The following is a 14,101-nucleotide window of genomic DNA, read 5'->3' on the forward strand; positions in this document are numbered from 1 at the left end:
AGAATCCTCTTTATTATTATATTGTATTAAATTTCTGAATAATGTGTACATGCTTAAGAAATACGAAATTATATATAAAGTTATAATAAATAATAAATATGTTGAAACCAAACTACCTCTTTCGCGTCAAACACTAAAAAAGTAGTATGGACAAATAGTGAAAAAAATACTTACCTCAAAACATCACCTTTTCACTCCTCTGCCAGAATCGCAGCGCTATCCTCTCTTTAAACAACATACCTAGTGTTTCTCTTATGAAACAATGCACAGAAGCCAAGTGTTCAATCCGGAAAAATACCCAATGCGCTTTTTCAATTACTTCTGAACTGAAACGCGCTGAAATAAAATAAGGAAAGAGAACAGTAATGAATTCAAGTTGAACAGTTCAATAAAGAAGACACATTATGTATAAATCACTGAAAATGCCTGAGAGGAAATAAATTAAGTAAAACTACAGGTACTGAAAGACCGTATCTTTCTAAAAAATATCTGGAAAAAAGTGATCCCTCGGAAGCATTAAAACCTGCAAAATTACATGAAAATACATACTCGATTTGATTGAGTCTGTACTAAGACGACGCAAACAGAATTTTAGTAAATGTGAAGAACCGACGCCATCTACTAGCGATCATGGAGAAATATACTCGCCCTATCTATAGCAGATCCGGTATGAGACAATGGGGTTCATGCTTACATTATGACCAAAGCAGTAACACGTTTGTCGCATGCCTCTATTGTACATTGTACTAAATGCCTGGAATTAACACACAATTTATTGTTGTATTAACATCGTAGTGACGACCTATTTAGTGCTAGCCGTTGCACATCCTCTTTAACCTAGCGGTGATCCAAAATGTAAGCAAGTCTGTGTGCACTTTCTATAGTCTGAGGTCAATTTTGCTATTCCTACCGTAACCAAACTTACCTGCACAGAAATATATTTTTCTGCAGTTTCTCAATTTTAAGTAATAAATTTTGCTTTTATTCCAAGCTATGATTCACTGTTAAAGAAAGTAAATATGTCAACATTACAGGTATGGATAATTGTAAAAGCAATAATCAAAGAAACCACCAATTGTTTTTATAATAAATCGCCACGTGTACTGTGTTTAAAAATATTGTTCAATTTAAAGATCAAATTAATTGTGCAATAACTATGTTTTTTAACGAAGTAAGGATATTTGAATTGAGAAAATACTTTAAACTTTAAAAATTATCTTAAAAGTCATTTAAAAGAAAAAGAAATTGCAAGATCAAAACGGAAATATCAATCAATCAATCAATCAATCAATCAATCAATAAAACAAACAAACAAACAATTAATCGATCAGAACAAAGTACTGGTTTTACGACCTGTTAGCTTAATATATCTGTTTCAAACATTTCAGAAATAGCTTTCACATAGCTCTTTAAATGTTGTGTGTTTAATTGTCCAAATTTGTCATTTATTCAAAAGAATATACGGTTTGTAAATAAATTAGTGGTGTTTATAAAGATGAGTTAAATAGAATATCTCATTGAACGTATTTTCCTAACAGGTTCACATTTAACACGTAATAACTTACTTGATGAATGTCAGTTTCTAACCATATTCACAAAATATGGTCTTACTTCATGTCACAATCTAAAGACATTATTTTCTATGACATATTTTGCAGGAATCGATCACAGGTATAAAATATAAACTTACCTTAGTGCAAAATCTGTAAAAAATATAGCATACAGCTGTTCTACAAGCAACCAGCTGTTTAAAACAAGATTGATATAGCGTTGATTTACGACGTGGTATTAAACGACACAGAAAACATTATCAGCCTCGATTCAGAAGAAACTTATAAAATTCCACTTATTTTGATAAGATAAACTGTGCACTAAGCGGACCTTGAATTATTCCATTAATAAATGTATATTATTGTCTTAAATTTTTTGCTTAGAATTACATACAGTATTTTTCTAATTTTCGTTGGAGTAAACTGTAAGAATACGTGAAAAATGTTCGCATTTACGTAAATGGCTTCACTAAAATTTAACAAAACGCATGTTTTAAAATTCCATACTTTGCATGCACGTAGAACAAGCCCCAAGACTGATGAAATAGCCGTAAAATATAGGGAGTGTTTCATATAATGCAGGTTCAATCTTGAAATTCGTTATCTTTAAATAATGTATGCAGGAAAAGCAAAAACTTTCAAGCTATCACGAAAAGTTCAATTTAACTTCATTAGTAATCATTCCATCTTAATCACTTCTCAATGTACGAGTATATGTTACAGGTGTCCATTTTGTCAAAGGGAATTAGTACGCACAAGTAAACAGGTAAGCGAAATTCAATATAACCAATTTGAAAGTAATTTTAAAGAGGTGTTCATACGTAACAGGAAAAGCGGTTCAGTTTAAAGGAAGAACAAATAATAGTTATACTTGGTTATTAAAACCTCTTCTACACATGAAACATCAATTTTAAAAAAATAAATAAAGCAATGAACTAAAATAAGTACTTGCTAAGGTAAAAAGCTGTAATAATAAGTATACTCGGGATACGAACGAATATTTTTTGTCGTCTGATTAAACGAATACCGGGTATGACGAACGAAAACATTTAAAATTGAGAAAAGTTGAAAAAATAAACATTTGTGGTCTGCTAGGGTTGCGTATGATACTATTGACCGTATACACATGTATTCTTTAGTATATAATAAATATCAATAACATAAAGGAACGATTAATAGGATTTACATCAATGTACTAATACGAACATAAGCACGGAGAAATGTATCGTAACATTTCAAATACAAAACGTAAACAACATCTCGTCTTCACACATGTGATTGGTACGGCTCCGTTAGGCTGGTACTGATTAAGGAGGCTCAAAAGTTTCTATACATGCATGATTGCTTGTAAACTGTTTTTATAGTTTCAAGATTAATGATTTTTTTATTTGTTGTGTTGGTTTTTTTCGAGAAAATTATGTTTCCTATTTGTACATGTTTATAAAAAAATTTGTAGATGTAGTACATAACTTGGTTATTGTTCTTTTTTACTGTTAAGTTTATAAATAAAACTAGAAATGTGTCTTCACGCCACGGATGTTATAATATTGAGTTCCAAATATAATTGCATTCATTCTTAGTTCAAGCCTTTAAAATTATTTAATGTCAACACAAACCATTTTTATACAGAGTTCAAGGAACTGAAACTATTGAGTGTTAACCTTTTGTTTATTGCATATTGCATAGTTGTAGCCAAAATAATGACTACATACATTTCCACAAAAGTATGAGTGTTGAAACTGATTTTTTTCCAACATTCAAGAGAGATAAATGAAAACAAAATCTTTGAACCACGACCAAATTCAAACTTGGCCTGTTTATTCCTAAGATGTATCAGATGTATCTGTAAGTCAAATTTGAGTTAAATGTGTACAACCATTGAAAAGATAATGAACGGAAACAAAAAATGTTCTGATTTGTTTCAAAGTTCAAGAGGGATAAGTCTGTCCGTTGTCATCAAACCATGACAACATTCGAATTCATGTTAAGTTTGAATTGAATATGAACGGAAACTGAAAATTTCCTTTTTTTTCAAAGTAAAAGGGGCATTACTAAGCCCAAAATTATTGATCTATGATCAAATTCAAACTTGACCTGCGCATTCCTTTGACGTACCCATATGTCAAATTTGAGTTGAATGTGTACTGGTGCATGAGAGATAATGAATGGAAAATTTTTCATTTTCGAGAGTGATGACTCTGTCAAAAATCATCATACCATGACCAAATTTGATTAAAAAAGCCTGCACGTTCCTTTGACATATCGATAAATTAACTTAAAGTTGAATGTGTAAAACTTTAGGGAGAAAATGAACAGAATCTGAAAATTTCTTTTTTTGAGGGGCAGAACTCTGTCAAAAATAATCGATTTATGAAAAAATTCGAATTTGTCCTACCCATTCCTATAGCATATACATATCTTAAATTTGAGTTGAATGTGTGCAACCGTTGGGTAGATAATGAACAGAAACTGAAAATTTCTTACTTTTTATGCTCCCCGAAGGGTGAGCATATAGTCGCCGCCTTGTCCGTCCGAGCGAACATCCAATGGTCTATGAGCTTTATTCCGTCCATAATTTTAGTTTAAAAAGGAGAAAATTCCATAAACCGACCGGTATATATGGTATTTTTTACTGGTTTATGGGGAAAAGTACCACATAAAGATCAAAGAAAAAGCACATAAACCCCAAATGTTGACATGTCCGCCCGTCCGTCTGCTATTCTTGTCCGGTATATAACTTTGAAACAACAAGAGGTATCAATATGAAACTTTGTAGGTAGATAAATTTTATTGAGTAAAAGTGCAGTGCAAAATAACCATAACTTTGTCTTGCCTAATTTTGGAGTTATTGTCCTTTGTTCATTTTTACACTTTGAACTTTTTCCGGGACATAGCTCTAAAATTATAAGAGATATCAACATGAAACGTTGTATGTAGATAGATGATCTCATTGAGTAAAAATGCAGTGCAAAAGAACCTTAACTCTGTATTGCCTTATTATGGACTTATTGCCTTTTGTTCATGTTTACACTTTGAACATAGTCCGGGACATAACTCTAAAACTGTAAGAGATGTCAACATGAAACTTTGTTGGTAGGTATAATTCATTAAGTAAAAGTGCAGTGCAAAAGCACCATAACTCTGTCTTGCCTAATATTAGAGTAATTATATCCATAATGTCAAATTTGAGTTGAATGTGTGCAACCGTTACAAAGATTTTTTTTGAATTATGAACTATGTTTTTTTTTTTTTTTTTTTTTTTTTTGGCAACATCAACATTTCACATTTTAGCATGATGAATGGTCTCATCGGCCTCCCTTTCACCAATTAGTCATTTATACTGTAAATCGAAAAGAAAGAAAAATAACATATATTTATTCGCATTCTAGCTGTCAATCACTGGATTAAAAAATAATAGGTCATCATTTGGCAATATTACTAGTTTTATTACTACTATTTAAGGGCATGTCCGGGTCCGAACTCTCAGTGCCTGAAAAGGTGGATGGTCCCATATTTAGTTTATAACACACACACATGCGCGCACACGCACGCGCTTGCACGCACACACTATATTCAACTTCGGTAAGTTATGATTGAACTGGATGTGGTCCGTTCTAGTGACGAGGGTAAATAAACAACACACTCGGAATCATGCAGCAAGTCAAGGCAATCTGCAACATAAAAAAGAGATGTCTTTAAAATATCAAATACTGAACTATACCTTTAATAAACCTTTAATAAACTACTCAAATTAGCCTTAATGAACACACACAATACAACCGATTGCCTTCTGGGTGTCCTACTGGGTGTGTCTGGGGGGCAGCGTCCTATGAACGTTGCCTTTGCCTTGTTGATCTTTATTCTTGTTATTTTATTTAAAATTTGAATGTACATCAATGTATTTCTCAATAATATTTTAAAAATTCTTATATTTACATTTGTAATGTTACGGAAAGACTACTCACAAAATAGCTCGTGGCCACGAGATAAATAAGACGCACACATGTCACCTTTGTGCCGCCGTCGATTCCCTTTCATAATTCGATTTCATTTAATTACGTCAGTTGTTTTCTCGTATATATATAACATACGCACGTTTTACCTCCCTCTAAATTGAATGAATGATTTTAACAACCCACATTGAACGTTTCATTGTGACATCCGTATGAAAACCTCTACGGATTTAATTGAAAATAACTCTTAGTAGTATTAAGTATATTTGAACTATACCGAGGGCCAAGAATCTCGCGGTAATAATGCTTTTACAACGAATAATTTATGAAAATAAACTTACCAAATCTTATAGTTTTCAGAAGTCACTCACTAACAGTTCAATTAGGTCACAAAATGTCATACTGTGGCAGCCATTTGCAATCAGGGGAGGCTATTAAACTCGCGGTAGACTGGCATACAAGCACATTTGTCTTTTGTAAGGTTTAAAACAACTATTAGGAACAACACATCATAGCATTGTTACAAGAAGTAAACAAGTAAATTCAAGAACAATAACATAAAAACTTTTGCATTTTTTAACAGACAGTCTTAATTTATTCACAGCATTTGCAGAAGAAACTGACACCTCTTCTGATACTTGATATTTCACTACTGTGTGTGAGATGTACCCAGTGACCACATGTGTCACATTGAGCCAACTTAAGGATTAGCAGACCTGGATATCCTTTCAAATGTGGTGGACAAGAACTTTTGCACTGGCAACAGGGCTCAGAATCATCTTCTAAAGAGGAGTCCTCACTTTCAGTGCATTCATCAAGAGTTATTGGTCCACCTTTGTTACTGTTTAGTCCTGATGTTGATTGTTTAGGGTTAGTTTTTATTTGACTTACATTTGCATTTCCATTTGTGTTTTCAGATTTCAGACTATTTGCCTGATTGTTTTCTTTATTTCCTGATTTTTCATGATTTTCTTTAAGAATCTCCTGATTTTTTTTTCAGAATGAAGATTTCCAATATTTTTTGGGAGGAATAAATTTTTTCTTTGGTCTTGATTTTACAACTGTGGTGATATTTTTACTTTCAAGAATTGATATTTCAGGGGAAGCAGTTTCAACAGGACTATTAATAACTTGTGACCTTACATTTTCTACGTCTGTTGTGCAGGGAGCATGCTCTGATATGTATATCTCTGCTAGAGCAGTTTGCTTATCATATATCACATATTTATCCCAGCTTTCTTAAAAGAACTGACAATATTGTCAGCGCAAAAAGCCTTAGAATATGACCTGGCAGTCAGTTTTGCAACTTCATACCTAGAAATGTACCTTACTAGGTTGGCATGCATATATAATTTGCATTCACTGTATAAGTGGCGCTTCATTGGACCAAATATACCAACATCAAGGGGTTGTGTCTGATGAGATGAGTGTGGCGGCAGTACAAAGAGAATAACATTATTTTCTTTTGCCCAGTCTGTTAAAGTCAAGGAGATGCGCATTGCATCCATCGTATAAAACAATAATCTTAGTATCATTTCTAAGATTGACATGCTTTGAAAAGTTGTTAAACATGTATGACTCAAACAGCCCACGGGTTACAAACCAACTCTCAGACATGTCACTATCAGATCCAGGGGCATAACTTTCAAGAAGTTCATCCATCCAGCGTTTTCCAGGGAAGACATAAAAAGGGGGTATATGATTCAATGGCATTAGCAGATCCAATTACTATAACATTTTTTGATTTTTCTGATACTACACATTGGGGCTTAAACTACTTTCCACATACAATCTTTGGAGGTCTGTGCTCTGTTGAGAATTCACTCTCATCAACATTATATATTTTTTGAGGTTTGTCTAATAAGTCATTTCTTCTTAATACTGTGGACAGCTCATTGAAGAAGTTTTTAATAACTTCTGCCGGGGCATTTTTTGCTCGATTAAGAGATAACTTCTGGGGTTTCACCACCTTAAATTCATCCGAGTTCCTCTTTATGAACGCTTGCACCAATCCTTTACTTAGGGAGTTTTTAATGTTAAGTCTTCGAATTGACTTGGCATATTCTGCTGATATAACACGGAGTTCACTGGAGCTATAACCATAACCTATAGACGACATATAAACAATATGTTGGACCAGCTGTCTCTCTTCAACCTCACTGAAGAGACGTGAGGCCCCTAAACAGCAATCAATGTCAACATTATTTCTTGTTATATCTCTAAGAGTGCTCTCTGGCACCCCAAACATCCTCGAGGCTTTATACACTGATGCTCCATTAAGGTAAGCCTGGTATACCCTTTGCAAATTTCTTATTATAAAGCTTTTGTCTACCGGTGATAGTTGTCATTTTTAAGTCCTGAAAAAAATATAACTTATCCCCGAGGAAATAACTTAAATAAGTAAAGCTAATTTTAGTTGAAATATAAATTCATTAAAATATATTAATGATGATAAATAGTTAGTGGTTTCACACCAAATTTAATGGCCTGGATACAGTCTAATTAATTTGCATACAATTTAGCACTTTGAGACTCAGTTATTTGACAGACGATGGATATCATTGTTGGATTTTGGTTATTTTCAGGAACATGTGAGTGAAATTATTGATAATTTTGTTTGAAAATGTTAAAATATTATTAATTTTGTATATATACTTAGCCAAATTGGCGGCATGTTGATGAAAAATATTTCTTTTGTAAGCGTGAAGAAATCTGGTCACGATTATTTATATTTACAACGGCTAAACGGCGCTTTTGTAAACACCGCGAGTTTAGTGATACCGCGATATTACTGGCCCCGAGTATATAATTTTAAACAAAAATGATATTTGAAGAATACCAGTGTAAGATCAAACATTTTTCGTATATCAATTCTATCTAGTTTTATATTCAGCCTTGAATGATTGAAATAATAAAAGAAATGTATGAGAAAAAAATCAAAGTAAAAAATAAAGGTTTAAAATAGTGGTATTTCATATTTAATAGAATTCGATGGCATCACATATATACAACGTATTAATTATCATAACTAATGACAGAGCGTGTGAATGCGTGCTTATAGAAATTAAGTAATAAACATACTGGATTGAAACCGTATTTAGCTATGCTGCGATATTTCATGACTTAATCAGATGTGCCAGTCATGAGTTGTAAGTAAGGGCACCGAATTCTATTAAGATATGACTTTCGAGTGTGATCTTGCCCTCTCCTGTAAGATAAGGAATGATTACCTTATATGATATTTTAAAAGGTTCTTCTTGCAAAGTGTTGTATAACAGGTAACAATTTTCTATCAAGTTGCTTGGGTGTGGAAGTTACTAAATTGCCAGAAACAGCTAGCTATTTATGAAGCAAAATCAGTATTGCAAATATATCAGCGGAAACATTTATATAGTTTGAAAATAAAAAATGCAATAACTAACTAATGTCATGCAAATTTGATGAAGTTTAAATTATCCGCTTATCATTTCCAAAATTGATGTTGACTATTTTATGCAAAACCTAAAGTTATGTACAAAAAGCCTTGAATTATGTGTTTTCATATAGTTTAGAAATTATTTCTATATGAATAACAACTGATGTAAGATTCTACATATCTTTGTTTACATATTTTTACCTTTAGCTCCAAATTTACTAGGGGTTCAATCAAGAAGCAGCATGATCATTACATATCATCAGCAATACTAATGTCGCTGTAAACATGCATACATAATGCGCCAAACTTATGCATTTATAACGCTTATTTTAAAAGTATGAACTGTGAGCTAATTTTTGGTTCTTACAAATTGACGAATTCAATGTCTTTAACTCGTATTATTATACGATGTCACTTGCTTTTGTTTTAAATGTACGCACGATGAATTTCTATGTTATTATTACACATAAGTGGCATAACATTTGCGTATAATAAAGTAGATAAACAGAGGGTAAGGTCAATGTTGCCTGCAGAGGGTGTATTGAAAATATACATGTACATGTATGTATTCGTTTTCTCTGTGTCTTTCAGTCGATTTAAATATCTTCATCATTTCAGTATATTGAAAAATGATAGTTGGCATTTTACGTCCGTGTAAAAGATGCAATCATAATGACTGCAATGAGTTATGATGACCATCTTGTTTTTTTTTAAAATTCAATTTGCCTTCTAAGGCCATTTTCGCTTCGCTTGTCCAACCATATTCCTCGGAAGTTGTTCCTTTTAGGCATAATACGCATATATATTGTAGTCGCAGCGTGAGAATTTCATAAAAGGTGTTGTGTTGTATATCATTGATAATGGCATTGTTTACTAAATTGCCACTTTTGTTATCATAGGAAAAACCATCATATAAACGTGTGTATTTACATAATGAAAATACCAATACAGGGCGACAAATAATATCCTTCATATGTAAAACTTCCTTTTCCGAACTACTTTTTGATCAGTCTTTACTTTAAGTTGTACCATTGTTTATAAACACCTCTTACAACATCTTTCTGTACGTGTTTGAATACAATTAAACTAAAAGTCCACTCAAACATTACAAAATACATATTTTGTGCATCATTTGTTATGTCGTCGCATTTGAAGAATATATATTTCGAGGGTCCTGTCTTTAAATGTTTATTCATGGACATACTCATTAATTACTAGTTCTATTTTGTATATAAATCTGATATCAACGATGTGACAGCAGGAAACACATTACCCGATAAAATTCATTTTATAAGACTACATCACGTGATTGGCAATTTATCTATGATAAGTGAAATATAAATAAAAACATCTTTTATATGTACAATATTGACTCCAATGATGATTATCCTAAAACTAGTTCTCAAATATCTCAAGATCGAACTACGGAAGCAAAAATACGAAAAATAGCAAAAGCGTAAGACACTTGATTTGACTCTATTAAATTCGGTACTTTAATATTCAGAACAACTTTTATCACTATGTGAATACATTTTTTTACTCTCAATGTTATCGATTTTCCTTTTCAGTTTGTCAACAGACGATGAGACTTTTTGTTCTCCTGGCTTTATTTGTACCCTGTCTCTCACTTCAAGAAGTAAGTCTCCAAACACCTTTGATGTTGAAATTAACATGCAAAAATTCTAACACGCTTCACATTATCTACCCACTAAACATATAGGACAGACGAGTGCACAATTATTATACGATATAATGTAAATGCTAACACGTGATATGATGTCAATATTAACCAAATAACGCCAGGGAAATTTCTACGCACAATGTAGTTCAAAAAATTTTAAGAAATCTCTTTTCCTAGCATGTTGGATTTTTTTGGCCAGCATGATTCTTACTACAATATAAAATTAAAACAGACGTTATTAATGAGTTAATGCAAGCTATCTGAACAGTGCTAAAATTGAATATTAAATTAAATAGTTAAATATTTTATATGCATCAAATATGTATAAGTTAATATACATAAATTTTGAAACAAAATTTTGCATTTTAAAATTTAAAGAAAGAAAAGGAAATGTAAAGGATTTACTGGTAAAAAATCGTTAAGAAACATACACACGTTCCAGTTAAAGAAACCCACACAATAAAATTTGTTTATTCAGATTTGCTAATTAAATTTAAGTGGCTTTTGCATATTTTAAAACAGACGCATCATTTTCTTCATCTGACGGATGATGGAAAGTCCATTCATCAGGATATAATAGTTGATAAGGAGGACAACACTGTTTTGGTCATCGTGGGAGATGTATCCATGTACAAGAATACAATCCCAACCATCAATTATCATGACTATGATACGGTAAGAGAGCACAAATACTGTTTCTTATAAATAAAAGAATCTCATTAAAATCGCATTCTCAGATAAGTAATTTTGAAATTACACAAATATTTGCATTAATATATGATTTTATTATATATATATATATGAAACATTGAGAAATATTGATGAAAAAGAATGCGTATTTTCATTTTCCAACTTTTCACTGTATTTTTTTAAATTTTCACTGCAGTGAAAGATATTTTCTGTATTTTTACTTGTGACTTGATGAACTACTTTCTTCTTTTAATTCAGCCAATAAACAAAATGTAAAGGAAAGTCTTTCGACTTGTAATGTCAAAAAAGAGAATATATATACATATATACTAAAAAGAAAAGTCAAGTTTTTGCTATATTTACTGGTTTTATTTCTATCTTGTGGTATGAAAATCATCATATTTCACTCGTGGCTATCGTCACTCATGAAATAATTATTTTCATACCACTCGATAAAAATAAATCCTGTATTAATAGAAAAAAACTTGAATATCCTCTATATATCTGAAACGTTATTTTAGGGATATGTTGTTTTTAAAGACATCAAGCATCAAACGTGTTCATTGTCAAGAGTACCAATTCCGAAACCATCTCTTGAAATGTATAGACAGGTACGTACATGTATTTGTACATAAGTAAATTATATTGATACATTTTTCTTATAAGTGTTTTTAAAACAGTATGTACATGCCCTGCAGTCTATTATGTACCAATTATTTTGAACATTATAATTTTTGTGTAACAAATAATGTAAGAGCCTATATTCGAATGATTTTCCTTATAAAAATCTTGTGATTGTTTGTTTAGTTAAATAGACATCTATTTATAGGGTGTGTCAAATGAAACACTGCGATTTACGGCAAAGCATGACCCAATTCCTCTAACGTACTCAGAGATAAAAGAGAAAGCTGGATTTAAGATTGCAGATTTTTGCAAAGATTACGTTACATTTTACCGAACACTGATTCCAAAGGGAAAAAACAAAAGAGGTAAAAAACGATTTGTTTGTTCAGTATATTTAATGAAGTTAGTTATTCTTTCTATATTTTCATAAGACGTATTGTAGTTGGAAAATACAAAACGTCATGCAAATACAAAATACTTTTAAATCTTAAAGACTGAAATAACAGCTGTACTTTTAAAATGCCACACTTTTGATAATAGTACTCTTGTTTGCACCGACACAGAAAAAAAAGCATATGCTTTGGTACAAAACCTTGCTACACCATTTTATATGTAGTTTGAAGTGTTAAAGCTTTCGTAAGAATCGATGGAACCAAATAGAAATGTAATAATTCATACTTTTTCTAAAATTGACACGTGACACGTATATAGTATGCTGTGGCAAAATTATGCACGGATTTATAGACTTGGCTTTGTCATAATGGTATGATATTTCAACTCCCATGACATAACTATGATTTGCCTTAATTACTTTGACCGATATTATAAATATTTAATCTTCAGAAAAAATTACAGAGTCACCATGTAAGTACACACTATGCATACTATGAATATAAAATTGTGAACAATTTTTTTTTTGTAGAAAATGTATTCGTATTTTAATCAAAGATGATTGTTATCGAATTCAAGCTTCTTTAAATCTAGAATATCTAGTCTGTTATAAAATACATGTAACATGTTTTTAAACAAAAAGTAGTACGAAGAAAATATTTTTTTCCACATTTCCTATTAATTGTCTTCACATGTAAATACCTTCATTCCTGCAACATTCCTGTAACTGAATATATATGTTTTATCAGTGCACGAAACTGTGATATTCATATATCGTCATATATTCCAACATTTTGTAGGTCACCACGTTTGTGTTATATGTGTTATTGACTCAGACCATCCAGACCCACACAGAAATAACAAAGACAAAATAAATTTTGGATAATTTAATCCTGCTTTATTGCTGTAACATTAAAATAAACAGTTAACTGTATATTTTCATTTTTTTAGTTTTGCCATTATATTCTATTAAAAATGTAACTTGACCTTGGAGTTGATATCATTAGGAAAGAGTATTTATAACCCCTTTATGCCTACGTTACTGTCGTTTGAACTTACATACAGAAGGCCTTTGCAAAAACATACCAAATTTAGTGAACAATTCTATAAGATGGTGTTTGATCAATAAAAGGAGTTCTAACAAGATAGTACATAGCTGTAAAGATATTGTTAATTCAGTAAAGATAAAGAACGCCAAACAACTTAGTTTTTCTGTATATATCTGGTTAATACATTTTCAGATATAGCAATATTACACTTTTTTTTTACATGAAAAATATAGAAAAAGTGATCGCTCGGTACAAGATTAACAGCAAATTACACGAAGATTGCAGACTAAGGTTGATTGAGCCTGTACATGAGGGATAATGAAAACGTGCACATTCTCTCACTCCCGCCAGCACCGACTTGAGCGGTTTTCATTTCTAACTACTCAAAAAGTCACACTGAGTCTGACATCGGTATAGATATAGCTTTTAACTTCACACCCAGGAATGAATCCACAATCCGTGTCAGGATTTCAAAGTACATCACAAGTTTAGGATCAAGTTATGTTAGGATAGCAGTCTTTACAGAGTGTCGACCATAGAGGCCCAATATTGATGTTACATTTACACTTTCATTACACTAATGTAACTTACATAAAGTCTAGTTTTTTTTTGTTATTTTTTATTTTATTTAAGAAATAATATATCCCAAACAGTGATTTTATCGCTCAATAACATTCACTGTTTGGAGTTTGGATGCGAGGAATTATATTACGAAGGCGTAGCCCGAGTGATATAAAAATGCGCATCCG

General features: G+C 31.7%; 1 protein-coding gene across 3 annotated transcripts; it reads left to right on the top strand.

Annotated features, from left to right (window-relative positions):
• Positions 1–2,236: 2,236 nt before the first annotated feature.
• Positions 2,237–13,237, top strand: LOC132722292 (uncharacterized). 3 transcript variants are annotated; one of them, XM_060706761.1, is made up of 7 exons: positions 2,237–2,316; positions 10,487–10,554; positions 11,122–11,274; positions 11,811–11,900; positions 12,119–12,278; positions 12,757–12,777; positions 13,104–13,237. In XM_060706761.1, the coding sequence occupies exons 2-7, from the start codon at positions 10,501–10,503 to the stop codon at positions 13,187–13,189; spliced, it is 564 nt and encodes a 187-aa protein (XP_060562744.1). In that variant the 5' UTR covers positions 2,237–2,316; positions 10,487–10,500; the 3' UTR covers positions 13,190–13,237. The 3 variants fall into 3 exon arrangements, with proteins under 3 accessions (XP_060562744.1, XP_060562743.1, XP_060562745.1); XM_060706760.1 differs by lacking the exon at positions 2,237–2,316 and adding an exon at positions 7,985–8,094; XM_060706762.1 differs by lacking the exon at positions 2,237–2,316 and adding an exon at positions 8,666–8,781.
• The last annotated feature ends 864 nt before the right edge of the window (positions 13,238–14,101 follow it).

The sequence above is a fragment of the Ruditapes philippinarum genome, unplaced genomic scaffold (assembly GCF_026571515.1).
Source record: "Ruditapes philippinarum isolate M1 unplaced genomic scaffold, ASM2657151v2 ctg11309_1_1_1_1, whole genome shotgun sequence".
NCBI lineage: Eukaryota > Metazoa > Mollusca > Bivalvia > Venerida > Veneridae > Ruditapes > Ruditapes philippinarum.

Excerpts from the sequence above, each read along its gene's own strand:
- LOC132722292 (XM_060706760.1), top strand. The coding sequence starts at position 8,055 with ATGGATATCATTGTTGGATTTTGGTTATTTTCAGGAACAT. Across the intron at positions 11,901-12,118 it reads CTCTTGAAATGTATAGACAG|GGTGTGTCAAATGAAACACT; the intron begins GTACGTACATGT and ends ATCTATTTATAG. Across the intron at positions 12,279-12,756 it reads AAAGGGAAAAAACAAAAGAG|AAAAAATTACAGAGTCACCA; the intron begins GTAAAAAACGAT and ends TTTAATCTTCAG.